Source organism: Oncorhynchus kisutch, linkage group LG15, assembly GCF_002021735.2.
Source record: "Oncorhynchus kisutch isolate 150728-3 linkage group LG15, Okis_V2, whole genome shotgun sequence".
Classification (NCBI taxonomy): Eukaryota; Metazoa; Chordata; class Actinopteri; order Salmoniformes; family Salmonidae; genus Oncorhynchus; species Oncorhynchus kisutch.
The window spans coordinates 41547922-41564661 of NC_034188.2; the positions used below are offsets into that span (position 1 = coordinate 41547922).

At 40.0% G+C, this 16740-nt stretch overlaps 1 protein-coding gene and 1 long non-coding RNA gene across 8 annotated transcripts in view; one reads left to right on the top strand and one right to left on the bottom strand.

The window, feature by feature from the left end:
- Positions 1-1365: 1365 nt before the first annotated feature.
- LOC109905311 (uncharacterized) lies at positions 1366-6167 on the bottom strand. Of its 3 annotated transcripts, none has more exons than XR_002257249.2 (4): positions 6069-6167; positions 5099-5251; positions 3546-3670; positions 1366-2200 (listed from the first exon to the last, which is right to left on the bottom strand). It is a non-coding gene; the product is annotated as an uncharacterized LOC109905311 (long non-coding RNA). The 3 variants fall into 3 exon arrangements; XR_002257248.2 differs by having other exon boundaries at positions 5578-6151; XR_002257250.2 differs by lacking the exon at positions 6069-6167 and adding an exon at positions 5390-5567.
- LOC109905310 (cullin-4B) overlaps positions 6168-16740 on the top strand; it is a 29195-nt gene continuing 18622 nt past the window's right edge. The window contains exons 1-19 of one of the 5 annotated variants that reach the window (XM_031790291.1): positions 6368-6799; positions 7191-7610; positions 7948-8063; positions 8575-8678; positions 9477-9546; positions 9685-9758; positions 9878-10040; positions 10472-10561; positions 11080-11162; positions 11387-11454; positions 11592-11710; positions 12127-12319; positions 12605-12709; positions 12870-12980; positions 13343-13428; positions 13634-13732; positions 14437-14550; positions 15978-16083; positions 16316-16365. In XM_031790291.1, the coding sequence (XP_031646151.1) occupies positions 6781-6799; positions 7191-7610; positions 7948-8063; positions 8575-8678; positions 9477-9546; positions 9685-9758; positions 9878-10040; positions 10472-10561; positions 11080-11162; positions 11387-11454; positions 11592-11710; positions 12127-12319; positions 12605-12709; positions 12870-12980; positions 13343-13428; positions 13634-13732; positions 14437-14550; positions 15978-16083; positions 16316-16344 (2169 nt within the window). In that variant the 5' untranslated portion in view covers positions 6368-6780 and the 3' untranslated portion in view covers positions 16345-16365. Of the gene's footprint in view, positions 6800-7190; positions 7611-7947; positions 8064-8574; positions 8679-9476; positions 9547-9684; positions 9759-9877; positions 10041-10471; positions 10562-11035; positions 11163-11386; positions 11455-11591; positions 11711-12126; positions 12710-12869; positions 12981-13342; positions 13429-13633; positions 14551-15977; positions 16084-16315; positions 16366-16740 lie in introns of those variants that run through there. The other 4 variants (XM_031790289.1, XM_020502611.2, XM_031790290.1 and 1 more) reach the window with 4 other exon arrangements.

Here is a 16740-nt window from a genome sequence, read left to right on the forward strand (position 1 = left end):
GAAATGCACTGTCAACTGTGGGACCTTATATAGACAGGTGTGTGCCTTTCCAAATCATGTCCAATCAATTGAATTTACCACAGGTGGACTGCAATCAAGTTGTAGAAGCATCTCAAGGATGATCAATGGAAACAGGATGTACCTGAGCTCAATTTCTAGTCTCATAGCAAAGGGTCTTGAATACTTGTGCAAGTAAGGTATCTGTTTTAAAAATTCAACATCTGTTTTTTCTTAGTCATTATGGGGTGTGTAGATTGAGTAGAAGAAATGTATTTAATCAATATTAGAATAAGGCTGTAACGTAACAAAATATGGAAAAAGGGAAGGGATCTGAATACACTGTACTATACTCTATGGGTCAAACTGCATTGAAAAATGGCTTTGTTTTACAATCTTTTGGTTAGAGAGTTAAAAGGTAAGTGGAGAAACATCACAACTCAGGTATCAACATTCTGGTCTGAGTTTCCCACTTGGAACTCAGATTTACTGAGGGCCGATCTAGTGGTAAGCCATTTCCAACTCTGGAACTCTTGAGTTACTGAAAGCATCATCGTGGCCATAAATTAATAGGATTACATGGACAGAGCCTGATCCTAAAGGCTCATCCATGTAGAAAACGGGCCAAGTAAGATGTTGTACTGAACAAACAGTGCCTTCAGAAAGTATCCACACCCCTTGACTTTCTCCACATTTTGTTGTGTTACAACCTGTATTTAAAATGTATTCAATTGATATTTTGTGTCACTGGCCTACACAATACCCCCAAAGTGGAATTCTGTTTTTAATTGTTTTTTTTAATCTTCAACTGAAATCTCTTGAGTCAATAAGTAGTCGACCCCTTCATTATGGCAAGCCCAAAATAAGTTCAGGAGTGAAAATGTGCTTAACGAGTCACATAAGTTGCATGGGACTCACTGTGTGCAATATGACTTTTTGAATGACTACCTCATCTCTGCACCCTACGCATACAGATAATTGTAAGGTCCCTCAAGTCGAGCAGTGGATTTCAAACACAGATTCAATCACAAAGACCAGAGAAGGGCACCTATTGTGAGATGTGTAAAAAATAAACATTGAATATGCCTTTGAACATGGTGAAGTTATTACACTTTGGATGGTGTATCAATACACCCAGTCACTACAAAGATACAGGTGTTCTTCCTAACTCAGTTTCTGGAGTAGAGTTAAACCGCTCAGGGATTTGACCATGAGCTCAATGGTGACTTTAAAACAGTTGTGGAGTTTAATGGCTGTGATAGAAAACGGAGGATGGATCAATAACATAGTATTGTGGAGTAAATAACCTAAATGACAGAGTGAAAAGAATGCCTGTACAGAATAAAAAATATTCCAAAACTTCAAAAATACAATTCAAAGAAATTTACTTTTTTGTCCTGAATACAAAGCATTATGTTTGGGGCAAATCCAACAACATGTCACTGAGTATCACTCCTCATATTTTCAAGCATGGTGGTGGCTGCATCATGTTATGAGTATGCTTGTCATCGGCAAGGACAAGGTATTTATTTTGGATACAAATAAATGGAATATAGCTAAGCACAGAAAAAAATGCTAGAGAAAAACCTGGTTCAGTCTGCTTTCCAAAAGACACTGGGTGACAAAATTCACCTTTCAGCAGGACAATAACCTAAAACGCAAGGCCAAATATACAGGAGTTGCTTACCAAGATCACATTGAATGTTCCCGAGTGACAATTTCAACTTAAATCTACTTAAATCTATGGCAAGACTTGAATGGGTGTCTTGCGATGATCAACATCAACTTGACAAAGCTTGAATAAGTTTAAAAAGAATGTGCAAATATTGAACAATCCTGGTGTAATCACTGCCAAGGGTGATTCTGACATTGACTCAGGGGTATGAATACTTGTGATATTTCTCCATTTCATTATCAATACATTTGCAAAAATGTCTAAACAGGTTTTAACTTTCGTAATGGGATATTGTGTGTAGATGGGTAAGAAAAAGCATTTAATCAATTTTGAATTCAGGCTGTAACACAAAATGTGGAATAAGTCAAGGTGTATGTATACTTTCTCAAGGCACCATACATGATCATGCATGAGGCAGAAGAGTAGAGTTTGGCACCTGGGGATGTCAATCCAGGGCACATGATATTGGATCCACTTAGGACAAACTTGATGGCCCCTTTACTTGTTGGTGTGGAAGAATAAAGGTGTCTGTAAAATATGAACAGAAAAAAGAGTAACTTACCAAACAGTACAAGTACACAGGGTAAATCCATTTGAAATCATTCACTTTTTGACAGCCTCCCTTTTGATTTAATCAAACTTTCCATACATGTTTGGCCATGGAAGAAGTGGTCAGAAAGTGACTTTTAGACCTGAATGCCAAAACATTCAGGAGATAAAGGTACTCAAAGTTGACCCATTTTGCATACCCCACCATACCCTGAGGCATCCATGTCTTCATCACTGGAAAATAAACAGTTGATAACATTTAAACGCTTACAAAACAAGGTTGTCTAACTATTTCATAATATCCTTAAAAAATAAATGTAGTCATAGAAATTGACATTTTCCTTTAACATGAATGATCTAAAAAAAAAAAAAAAAAGTTGAACCCCCTAAAAAAATATATATATATATTTTTTAAGGGGTTAACTTTTTTAAATTTTTTAGATCATTCATGTTAAATGAAAATGTCAATTTCTATGATTACATTTATTTTAGCTTAGACCCTACCCTAACATCATCTGAGGTTGTGTTGGGTCTGCCCTCTGTTGAGACACAACATGCAGTTGAATGGGTGTCATTACAATAATATGAGAAAATAGGATCCTAAAATTTTACATTTTAATTTACTACCACAAAGATGGCCGCAGGTCTACCCACCATCAAATATCAACTTAATGTTCATGTCTGTCAGAATATTTTAAGATAATACACAACGCAGAGGACTAGAGGTCAATAGGGAATAAATTATCAATGGAAATAGTTGTTAATCTGTTTAGAATGTGTGTAGGAATGTCAGTCCTGGACTCATAGCTACGTGCGTGAAGTTTTCATTGGTTCAAATGGTCTATACATCGAGTCTGAAACAGGATATTTGTAATCTGGCAATTGGCTCAATTTTACTGCAAGGAATTCTTATTGGGCAACCGCAGGCTAGGTTTGGAGGTTTTAAAATTACATCCTGTCTATTTGTTCTGTGGAAGAATCACGGAGGACAGGGGAGAATAAACATCTGCCTCTCGCATAACATCTATAATTGTCCTCTTTGAATAAACCTATTTTTCTCCCCTTGATTTGCTTTGGGGTCTGTGTTATTGAAGAGTAACATCAACTGCTAACATGTTTATTCTATTATCTATATTTCTATGATCAATAGGTTTCCTATGGAGGATTGACAGCATACTTTAAAACATTTTCCCATTCAAGTTAACATTTTGGCATAAAGTCACTTCTTGAGCACTTCTACTATGGACAAATATGTATGGTAAGTTTTGTTCAAATCAAAAGGGGTGCTGTCAAAAAGTGATTGAATTCAAATCACAGACAGTACCTGCACATCAAAAAGAGTGGAGGTTTTACACTTATGCAGCAGTCAGAGTTGGGTAGAACAGTCATTCTCTTTGTCTGAAGAAGAGCAATTCTCCATTCACTGTCAAGATTTCAATGTGTTCATGGCTGTGGGTTGGATGAAGGAACACAAAACATAACATGTCAAACAGTTGCTCTCATTCACCCAAGGGTGACCTCTTGGGTTCTCAGCCGAAGCATGCAATGCGGCACGGCCAATGTGTACAACAGCCCCGACGCTGTCTAAACGTTATTACTTGCAATATGGTTTTGTAAACCTTCAGAACTTTATTTTCATATTCATTTTCAAAATTTAAAAAAATTAAAAACAGTTATATTACTTATACACCTTTTTCAAACTGATCCCAGATGGCCATATTTCCACATATGGAAGAGAAAGGCAACCACCTTTTTCTAAATTAGCTAACCAGCATTTCCAAACACCTGTGTATAATGGAAAAAGGAAACTAGAAAAGTGTTATCAGCTGCAACTGCAACTTAAAACCATGTACAGCAAGTGTAATGGATTTGACGCTCTCAAACACAGCCACTGAGAAAACACACTGCAAAGAAAATGCAGTGCTAAGCAAAGTACAGTGCTGTCTGGCCCTAAATCGACAGTACATCGTGGCTAACTATTTGACCATGGTTACTGATCAAAACCTTCAAAGTACAGTGCTAAGGTTTTAATCAGTAACCATGGTCAAATAGTTAGCCACGGTGTACTGTCGATTTAGGGCCAGATAGAAAAACCTTCACAAAGTACAGTGCTGTCTGGCCCTAAATCGACAGTACATCGTGGCTAACTATTTGACCATGGTTACTGATCAAAACCTTCAAAGTACAGTGCTAAGGTTTTAATCAGTAACCATGGTCAAATAGTTAGCCACGGTGTACTGTCGATTTAGGGCCAGATAGAAAAACCTTCACAAAGTACAGTGCTATCTGGCCCTAAATCGACAGTACACCGTGGCTAACTATTTGACCATGGTTACTGATCAAAACCTTAGAAAAACCTTCAAAGTACAGGCTCAGTGAGCACAACCTTGAGAAGGGTAGACACATGAAAACCTGTCTCCCTGTAGAGGAAAGGCTGTGCAGCCACTGTAAAACAGCAGAACCTGAGACAGCTGCATTTCCTGACTAAATGTGAAAAATATAAAACAATTAGTGTCATTTCCTCAAATTTGAAACCCTTATTCAAGGTTTCAAAGACCTCTCTGGTGAGAGTTGGCTACCCATCCTGTTGGGGGAGGACACAGAGAGCTGTGGGTTGGCAGCACACTACATTGCTTGAGGGACAGTGTCTGACAGACCAATCAACCTGCACATGTCCTCTACAGTATGCTTATTGTTATTGTTCAATGTATGGTTATTTTGAGCCTTGGTTATTGTTGTTACTGTTGTCCCATTGACAATTTTGATTATTGTTATTTTCATGTAAATATCCAAAGTAAGCTTTGACAATATGTACATTGTTACATTATAAAGCAAATAGAATTGAGAAGGGGAGAAAATGTTATCTTCTTGACCTACCACCTCACTATTTTGACAGGGTCCTTTTTTGGCATGAGATGGTTGAGCCTTGACTCAATGTCTGGAAAATGGTCCAATAGCTGGTTTTTGATGCATTTGATTACCGAGGTCTTCAACTGAATACAGTTGGAAACATTTTCCTTCTCATCAAATCTGAAATGAGAAAATGGGAACAGATTCATGTTAGCGTGACTCTTCACTCAATTGAAAGCTAATCACGAGTTTAGTTCAGGTCTACGTGGAAGACTAACAACATTGAATAGTTAGCTAACTAGCCAAGGAGCTAGCTACCTGGTCATGTAGTTGGCAAGCCTAAACTTGGTAATGTTATTTGTTTAGCTCTACCACATAGCCAGCTGTAACGTAAACCACAAACTGTCAACATTACATTTGAGTATAGTGCTCAATTTGTGGGTGTTGATGTGCACACACGGAACTAATGACCAATGCAATTGGATTTGATTTAGCTGCTTAACTACCTAGCTAGCCATCTGAGGTTGCGATTGGGGCCAGTCCCCATGGTAACGATGCAAGCTTTTAAACAGTAGCGCTCACTGCGTTCTTGTCTACCTAGACAAATCTTTAATCGAAAATGTTGCTTGGTGTTTGACAAACAAAAATCCAATAAGATGCAATTCATCTATCAATTAAATAGTCCTTCCACGCCAGTTTCGCAGTTTATTGGCCGCAAGTGATGTCACTTGCGACATACATTCGCCGAACCCCAACCGGGTCATGGCTTGAAGAGATCCAGCCAGAGACGGAACAGATATTTCACCAGATGAATACATGTGAAGAATCCCCTTTGCGTTTCCACAGTGAGAGGAAATATGTTAGTGAGAGAAAGCCCCGTGGGAGAAGATGGATTTTGGTCGACATTCTGCAAAATTTCTCATCGATGAAACATTAGATCTCAGTACAGTTTTCAGTTCCCAAAACTAGAATCGTTTATGAACAGAGTAGACTTAACCTTCGCCAAAGTTGTAAAACACAATCGCTTTGTTTCGAAGGAGCGCAAAAGGCGAATCGAGTTATTGCACACGCGCACTTCACATAGTAGGAGTTCCCGGAAATGTGCCGATGTATGTTAGAACGGGTTTATAGGATATCGCTAGCTCGTGCTTGGCCCAGCCCACCTTGCTTGTTCTGCCCACTATGACTCATTTGTTCCGATTAGAAACGACAGGTGGTGGTCTATCTTGATTTAGTTATACAAATCTTTAATTCAGTTTTTTGTTAAATTCGTTTGATTTGTTTCGAAGCGGGTTAGGAGAATGAACGTAACAGTTTAGGGAAATAGTTAGGTTACCTAAAATGCTAAACATATGTCAACTTCTGTCGTTCATTTGACAAAAGCTGAATCCCTTCTAGCTATGATCCCCGAACCGAAAAGCCATAATATTTACGATGTGTCCTTCCGTCCCCTCTTCCTTGTATCCTTTCAATACGTTGAAAATATATCCTAAACATTAGACAGTAAAACATAGCTGGGTGCATTAAAACATTATCAGACCATGACATAAATAAATCGGTGTTTTGAAAGATTACTACACCGTGATGAATTTATACCGTCTCTAGCGCCATCTCGCGGAAAATGACAGTGAGCAGCTAAAGAACGCTTGCTTAACTAGCAGGAGACACTTTTGCAGCAGGAACGTTGGGTAAAGTACTTCCGGTAGGTCATGGAATCGCTTGTAGAAGGTACGTTTTGATACTAAACTTTTCAGTTGTGATTTTATTTCCATTTACCACGTTACATTTTTCGCCCAGAAATAACATACTTTATTTGTTGCTGATAAAACTAAGTACAGCTCCACAACGTGGATATTTGAGAGAGGCCAAGGCAAGAGGAAGCAGTAATCAACCATCTTTATTCTGCTAGCAGCAACCATAACAAGAAAAGAGAGGATTTTAGTGTGGCTGTAGTTTGCAATTTATTGTATATTTCTTAGCTACTTGTTTAAAAGACCGGATTCATATTTTGGAATATAGCAATATAAAGCTTGGAAACACGACTCGTTCACCCACGGCACACCTGGAGGTTTATGATTAGTAGACTGGCTATATTATATATTTTTCATGTTTCCAACAGGTTTACCTTCCCCTAATCCCCCACCGCCAACCCAAGAGGCTAGACCAGCAGCTTCAGATGTAAATAACGACAGCAGTAGTATCACGAATTCGAAGAAGAGGAAAATAAACCGTTCTGAGAGGGAAGACATTGATTCAATATCGTCATCTCCTAAAACCCACAATTCCTCTTCGTCCTCCACTTCGCAACAAATCCAGAAGAAGTTGAGGTTCGAAGATTCCGTAGACTTCATAGGACTGGATGTGAAAATGGCTGAGGAGTCGTCATCTGCATCGTGTTCTTCAAACAAAACCAAAACAGTTTTTTTGGCTGGGGTTGTTGGGCATCATGCAAACGGGCTGACGAAAACTGCAGGCTCCACTACCTTCTCCAGCAGCAAACCTGGAGCTGCAAAGAAACTAGTCATCAAGAACTTTAAAGGTAGTATATTCAAAACATTCAAGTGGTGCGTGCAGTATTCACATTAGTCCCTTCTATTGAAAGTTTCTACTAAATTTTTGGCAAAGTAATTAGCACAATTTATCTGCTTTAGTCTGGCTAATCTAGCTATGCAAGTTTGAAGTGAATATGTGAGTCAGTAAAATCCACAATGATACACTATTCAAATGCCTGACATGATGCAGCTCATTTGTCTGAATATTGTTATAGTTAGATATGTTGTCTTAAACTAATTATATTTTAAATGAACTGTAGTACAGTTGAAAGGACAACAGAAAATGACCGTTCTCACACGGTTTCCCGCACATTTTCTTCACAGAAAAGCCCAAATTGCCTGAGAACTACACACACGAGACCTGGCAAAAACTAAAGGAGGCGGTCGAGGCCATTCAAAACAGCACTTCAATCAAGTACAATCTTGAGGAACTCTACCAGGTACCTGAAAATTCTGCACCTGCCTCATTTCCTTTCAGAACAGTCCTAGGTCATGTTCATTTGGGACCAAATGGATGAAAACAGACTGAAAAAATAATTGCCTGTTTTGCGTTGCTAAATATTTTATGCTTTGTGCCCTGATGAATATGACCCTGTGGTTGTGGTTATTATTATGATTGGCCACAGATGGGAAGTCTTCATCCTCCCCTGTGAGTTTCTTGACCTTGGCTTCTTATTCAAGCCCTGTGATTTAGCAGTCGGTAAGCCAAACACAGTCCAAACAAACAATATCTCTTTTTTTTCACCATGTCTTTAGGCCAGTAACTTGTGAAAGAGCTTGACAATAATTCACGTGATATGTCTGCACTATTTAATAGCTGTGTTTGGTTATGGGCTTTTTAGATTATATGATGTGAGTGTAGTCTTCTATAGGGTATGACATGCATAGATAATCAATGTTTTAGCCCTAAAATGCAATAAACTTGATAGTGCTTATCTTTCTGTTGTTTAGGCTGTCGAGAACCTCTGCTCCCATAAGATATCTGCCAGGCTCTACAAACAGCTACGGGTGGTTTGTGAAGACCACATCAAGGCACAAATCGATCAATTCAGAGAATATCCTTTTCTGTGTGGAAACAGGTGGTCCTAAAAAGATAACATGTTTAATACATTTCAATATATGTTTAGATGTTGTTCGGTCCTTGATCAGTCAATGTAGGCTATTATCATAAGTCAAATTATTTTGTATTTGAACTACAGGAACTCAAGTCATGTCCTTATAAAGTTTGATATTGAATGCATTTTGTTGTTGTTGTAGTTTTACTTTTTTATTATATACATTCATTTTGATTGGTATTTTCTCCCCAATTTCGATCTGATCTCTTCGCTGCAACTCCCCAACAGGTTCAGGAGTTGAAGGTCAAGTCACGCGCCCTCTGAAACATGGCCCTTCTAACTGTGCTTCTTAACACCTGTCTGCTTTACCCAGGATGCCAGCTGCACCAGTGTGTTGGAGGAAACGCTGTTCAACTTGTCAGTTGTCAACTTGTCAACTTGTCAGTTGAACAGCGTTTCCTCCAATACACTGGTGCAGCCTTTTTTTAACCTTTTTATTTAACTTGGCAAGTCAGTTAAGAACACATTCATATTTATAATGCCGGCCTAACCCGGACAACGTTGTGCCAATTGTGCGCCGCTCTATGGGACTCCTGATCACGGCCGGTTGTGACACCGCCTGGGATCGAACCCGGCTCTGTAGAGATGCCTCAAGCACTGCAATGCAGTGCCTTAGACTGCTGCGCCACTCAGGAGGCCCTTGAATGCTTGTCTTTTTAATCTTATGTACTGAGATGACACTGCTGCAGCTTTGTTGTTATGCATATGTACCTGCTACATCCTTGACTCTATGCTCACGGATGTACTGGACAGTACCCTCTTCCTGAAGAAAATAGACAACTGTTGGCAAGATCACTGCAGACAAATGGTATGTCTTTATGACTCTTGTCTTTGACAGGATATCATTTGATAGGTGTTATTCAATGAATTTACAATGAATATGATTGCGATTATACATGATTTCTTTACTGAAAATGTTTCTTTTTTGTAAAATATTTTTTTACAGATCATGATTAGAAGTATATTTTTGTTCTTGGACCGCACCTATGTTTTACAAAACTCAATGCTCCCATCAATCTGGTGAGTTGCTCTTCCTCAAATAAACATTCTGTGTAGTAAACATTGATAATGTCATCTCTAGCCATATGTCAATAGTCTTTGGTTATGGTTATTATTTATATAACCCCTGTTCTCTTCAGGGACATGGGCCTAGAGTTGTTTAGGTTTTACATAATCAGCGACATGAAGGTCCAGAGCAAGACCATCTACGGCATCCTGCTGCTCATTGAGAGGGAGCGCAGCGGCGAGACCATCGACCGCAGCCTGCTCCGGAGCCTACTGAGCATGCTCTCTGACCTACAGGTATGGCTCTGCCCCTTCACACAGGGCATGGGGAAAAGTCTACTCAGTGGGTATCTTGTTCTATTGGCCTGGTCCAGAATCACCCCGTAGCCCCTCTACCCACTAAGCACTTGTGTAGATCTGAAAGGATTGGAATGGTGGTTTATCCTGGACCATGCAATTGGTTCTTTGGCTCCAATTCATTGTACTACTCCACATTCAATACTCCCATACAGTAATACAAAACACTGCTGTGTCTATGAATTTGTTCTTAATTGACTTGCCTAGTTAAATACAGTGAAATAAATCCAAGTCTGACAAAGCAAGGGGTGTTTGTCCATTGTTATTTGCAATCAGCAGCACCTGCATCTGGATTCGAGTTGATGTGATCTCAGCTCCGCCACTTGAGAAATAGCTTTAATGACACCCAATGTTCTCCCCGCTCCTGACAGATTTATCAGGACTCCTTTGAGCAGCGCTTTCTGGAGGAGACTAATCGGCTGTATGCTGCTGAGGGACAGCGACTGATGCAGGAGAGAGAGGTGATTTATCCCTCCAGGAAGCGCCACACCGCTAACTGTCGGAGTCTGACTAGAGGCAGCTTTTCGATAGTCTGGTCCCATATCTGTTTGTACTGTGTAGCCAAAAATGACACTACTGCCGAACTTGGACAATGATCATAGGAGTTGGTAAGATCTGTTATTGCTCTCTTGCCAACTTCTATGATCTTCACATTACAATTATGTTACTGCACTGTTGGCGCTAGAAACATAGGCATTTCACTCCACCTGCGATAGCTTCTGCAAATGGAAACATTGATTTTATTTTACTCAAATGTAATGTTTGGCTATACAGCGCAAATCGATCTGAGACCAGGTCTGTTTGCATTTTGGGTCTTGTGTCAACTTAGTTACTGTAGTTACTGCTGGTAAAAAAATACTTTGTTATTTTGGATTGATGTGATGTGTGGGATGATTTTACATATACTAGTTGTTTGTTTCACCCTGTAAGGATAGGCTGCTGTTTGGCTTCGTATGCCAAATGACTAATGTCTCTTCAGGTCCCAGAGTATCTCCATCACGTCAACAAACGCTTAGAGGAGGAAGCGGACAGAGTCATCACGTATCTAGACCAGAGCACACAGTGAGTCTTTTTTTACTTGATTGGATTGCTTTTAGAATACAAGGGGTTAGCCTTCCAAAAGCCCATGAGTATTGTGGTCCTCTGTCTTAAGTTCTACATTTGACTCTATGAATGTTTGATTTGCTGCCTTCTTGGCACTGGTCTCAACAGGATCTACCGGTGTACATATAAAGGATGAAAAGAGAGCGATTGACTCATTTCCTCCCTCTTTTTATTTTCTTCAGAAAACCTCTCATTGCCACTGTGGAGAAGCAACTACTGGGTGAACATCTCACTTCAACTCTGCAGAAAGGTATATGTCAGAAACTACCGACTTGACACACTGGGACACAATCGTGACAGTTTAACCATGTAAAAATAGCAATGTTATTGTCATCACATAGATAGAGATATATATATATATCTAAATTGCTATTTTTCCATCTCCAGGCTTGAATCACCTGCTAGATGAGAACAGAATCCAGGACTTGTGTCTTCTCTATCAGCTTTTCAGTCGTGTGAGAGGGGGCGTACTGGTTCTCCTACAGCATTGGATCGAGTACATCAAGGTATGCTTGAAAAGATCAATGGTCTTTAGGTCAGCAATTCCACCACCGAATTAGTCATTTCCTCTTACTAATTAACATTTTGGAGGTGTGGGAACACTTCCTTCCAAGTACAAAACAGTAGAAAAATTGGATCATTCATTTGTACAGTATAGTGGGGCTCCCGGGTGGTACAGCGGTGTAAGGCATTGCAACTCAGTGCTTGATGCTTCACTACAGACACCCTAGTTCGATTCCAGGCTGTGTCACAACCGGCCATGATTGGGAGTCCTTTAGGGCAGCTCACAATTGGCCCAGCGTCGTCCGGGTTTGGCCGGTGTAGGCAGTCATTGTATATAAGAATTTGTTCTTAACTGACCTGCCAAAAAAATAAATAATTTAAACAAGTGGCCCTTGACACCTCTACGAACCTCTCACAGGCCTTTGGAAGTACGATCGTCATTAACCCTGAGAAGGACAAGACCATGGTACAGGAGCTCCTGGACTTCAAGGACAAGGTGGACCACATCATTGACATCTGCTTCATAAAGAACGAGAAGTTTGTCAATGCCATGAAGGAGGCTTTTGAGACCTTCATCAACAAGAGACCAAACAAACCTGCTGAGCTCATAGGTTGGTATTGCATGATGATCATCTTATGAATGTAATCCTGGTTCCATGAAGGAAGGAAACTAGATCTAATACTATCGCTATGGGAGAAATTATGACACTACTACATAAAATGACAGCAAGAGAGCTCCCCTTTCAACATGTCTTCATTCATAATGTTTGTGTATTATGCTTCTGTCAGTTGAAAGCTACCCTATAAAACTATTAAGCAAAACTTATTTTCCAGATTTTCACAAGTGAACTACAATTTTTTTTAAATTAAACGATACAGATGGTTATATTTTGTAGCAAAACACGTGGATTCAAAGCTTAGGGCGGGTAACAAGGAGGCGACGGACGAGGAGCTGGAGAAGATGTTGGACAAGATCATGATCATCTTCCGATTCATTTATGGTAATGTCGTCCCAACATATTTAGTTATGGTAATAATAGTCCCATATATTCAGCCAACCATCTACTTCCAGGTCTTTTTAACTCTCTCCTCTTTGACAGGTCTCTTAGAAGTCTATCTTAGTACTTGAACTTTATATTTCCCTTTTGGATTCTTGAATAGGCAAAGATGTTTTTGAGGCCTTCTACAAGAAAGATCTGGCCAAGAGGTTGCTGGTGGGAAAGAGTGCCTCCGTGGATGCCGAGAAGTCCATGCTGTCGAAACTGAAACATGGTCAGTGTGTTCCCCATCAGACCCGGGTTCAAATAATATACATTTTCTATCAAATGGCTGTGCTTGATTGATCCAATGGAATAGTCCCATAATTGCAACACTAACCCTATCCGTCTGACACTCGAGGCAGGCTCAATCAAACGCTCAAAATAATATAAATATTTCTAATAGTATTGAGCCAAGGTCTGCCCCATACAATCATCCACCGCTGTCTACATCAGATCACACCACTGCCTACATCAGATCACACCACTGCCATTAGCTACTACTATAAACGATACGAATACAACTCTTACCAAACAACTATGAGGCATGTGATACTGAATGAGATCAGTAGCTCGTAATCTTGGTCCTTTCTTTAGAATGTGGAGCAGCATTCACCAGCAAGCTGGAAGGCATGTTCAAGGACATGGAGCTTTCCAAGGACATCATGGTGCAGTTCAAACAGGTACATACACATGCTTCTGGAATAGGGAAGACCATCGGTAGTGATTTCTCAGTTTTTAGGGCAACCATATCAAATACGTTACGCAGTCAGCTATAGATATGTAAGGGGGGAAAAGCTTGTCGTTGTGGCAGTATTTGGACATCAAAATAACTTTGAAATATTAGCTTATGTATTTTTTTCTACCTTCTTTCTCTATTACATGCAGTGTCAAAACATCCCTGGTAACATTGAACTGACGGTGAACATCCTCACCATGGGATACTGGCCCACCTACATCCCAATGGAGGTCCATCTGCCCGCAGAGGTTACAAATATCGAACCCTTCGGGCTCTTTTGTTTTATGACCTGATATGTAATACATTTGGTTGGTATCCCAGATGGCACCCTGTTCCCTTTATAGTGCTGTACTTTTGACCAGGGCCCATAGGACTCAAAAGTAGTACACTATATTGGGAATTGGTTTATTATAAAAAGCCAAAATGTAGATATTTTTTTATTTTTTTATCATTGAAATTACAGTCATTTGTGGAATATTAGGTTTCTATATTGTGGAAAATCACTACCTATTGACGTGCATTGTATGGAAAATGGTACACTGTTTCTTTAAGAACATCCATTTTTGTGAGCGATGACATCTGAAAAAGCTGTCCCTTTTCTCTTTCTTTCTGTGCCCCCAAAAGTTTGGATATGCTGGTAAATTTACCAAGTTGTTAACTAGCTAGCTAATGAGGCAACGTGACTGAATGAGGTGTAAACAAATGCCCCCCCCCCCCCCCCCAAGTGGTTTTGGAAAGGCCCACAACATGGTTTATGAATGTAAAATGAGGCCCGTCAATCCACGATAGGAAGAAAAGAAAAAAAAATCTGTGCTTTTTTTCCCCTCTAGGGCACTCAGAGACAATGGTACAGCAAAGCCTAATCATCACCACAATTATTATCTAGGTGATACATTTTTATAGACCTGTCCTCAGTGTTTACTGTTTTAACACTTTTGCCCCTCTTGTCCAGATGGTGCGACTGCAGGAGATTTTCAAGACATTTTACCTGGGCAAGCACAGTGGCAGGAAGCTACAGTGGCAGTCAACGTTAGGCCATTGTGTTTTAAAAGCTGAATTTAAAGAGGTAGCTATCCATCTATTGAATGATGTTTCACTCATTTACACTGAACAAAAATATAAGTCCAACACAACAATTTCAAAGATTTTACTGAGTTACAGTTCATATAAGTAAACGTGACTGGGAATACAAATATGCATCTGTTGGTCACATCGACCTTAAGAAAAAGGTAGGGGCGTGGATCAGAAAACCGGTCAGTATCTTGTGTGACCACCATTTTCCTGAAGCGCGACACATCTCTTCCACATAGAGTTGATCAGGCTGGTTGTGGCCTATGGAATATTGTCCCACTCCTCTTCAATGTCTGTGCGAAGTTGCTGGATATTGGCGGGAACTGGAACACGCTGTTGTACACGTTGATCCAGAGCATCCCAAACATGCTCAATTGGTGACATGTCTGGTGAGTATGCAGGCCATGGAAGAACTGGGACATTTTCAGCCTCCAGGAATTGTGTACAGATCCATGACAATGGGCCTCAGGATCTCATCATGATATCTCTGTACATTCAAATTGCCATCGATAAAATGCAATTGTGTTCGTTGTCCATAGCTTATGCCTGCCCATACCATAACCACACGGCCACCATGGTTCACAACGTTCAGCAAACCACTCGCCAACCTAACGCCATACGCGTTATCCTCCATCTGCCTAGTACTGTTGAAACCGGGATTCATCTGTGAAGAGCACACTTCTCCAACGTGCCACTGGCCATCAAAGGTGAGCATTTGTCCACTGAAGTCCGTTACGATGCCAAACTGCAGTCAGGTCAAGACCCTGGTGAGGACAATGAGCTGAGCTTCCCTGAGACTGTTTCTGACAGTTTGTGTAGAAATTATTCGGTTGTGCAAACCCACGGTTTCATCAGCTGTCCAGGTGGCTGGTCTCAGACAATCCCGCAGGTGAAAAAGCTGGTTGTGGAGGTCCTGGGCAGGTGTGGTTACACATTGCGAACGGTTGGACGTACTGCCAAATTCTCTAAAACGACATTGGAGGCAGCTTATGGTAGAGAAAATAACATTAGGTTATCTGCAAACAGCTCTGGTGGACATTCCTGCAGTCAGCATGCCAATTGCCTGCTCCCTCATCTCACATCTGTGGCATTGTGTTGTGACACAACTGCACATTTTAGTGGCCTTTTATTGCCCTCAGCACAAGGTGCACCTATGTAATGAGCATGCAGTTTAATCAGCTTCTTGATATGCCACACCTGTCAGCTGGATGGATAATCTTGGCAAAGGAGAAATGCTCACTAATGGATGTAAACAAATTTGCACAAGATGTTAGCGAAATAAGAACATTTTATTTCAGCTCATGAAACATGGGACCAACACTCTACATGTTGCCTTTGTTTTTGTTCAGTGTAATATATTTAGGCAGAATTTAATTTTTTAAACTTTTCGTATCCCTGTTTTGTTTGTTTTTTCCCAAATAGGGCAAAAAAGAGCTTCAGGTTTCCCTGTTTCAGACGCTAGTGCTGCTCATGTTCAACGAAGGAGAGGAATTCACCTTGGAGGAGATCAAGCTAGCTACAGGAATAGGTTTGTATGATCACAATGTAGCATGTTCTGCTGAATGTCTCAGTCATCACACAAATCATAATGGATCAAATAGAGCAGTCATCTTGAAGTTGATCAATTTATTTTCAGAGATTTTGCGTAAATAGTTGAAACGATCAATATCCTCTTGTTTTGATGTGAGAACCACAATCTTTTGCCTAGTTCTTTTGGATTGAGTTTGTGTTGACCTAAAGTGGGATGTGCGTATGTACAGTGCCAATAGAAAGTATTCACACCCCTTGACTTTAAAAAATACATTTTTGTTACAGCCAGAATTTAAAATGGATTAAATTGAGTTTTTCTGTTGCTGGCCTACACACAATGCCCCATAATGTCAAAATGGAATTATTTTTTTGAAATTCTTACAAATTAATTAAAAATGAAAAGCTGAAATGTCTAGCGTCAATAAGTATTCAAACCCTTTGTTATGGCATGCCTAAATATGTTCCGGAGTAAAAATGTGCTTAACAAGTCACATAAGTTGCATGGTCTGTCTGTGTGAAATAAGTGTTTAACATGATTTTTGAATGACAAACTGATCTCTGTAGCCCACACTTACAATTATCTGTAAGATCACTTAGTTGAGCAGTGAATTTCAAACACACTTTGGAGGGTGTATCTATACACCTGCTCACTACA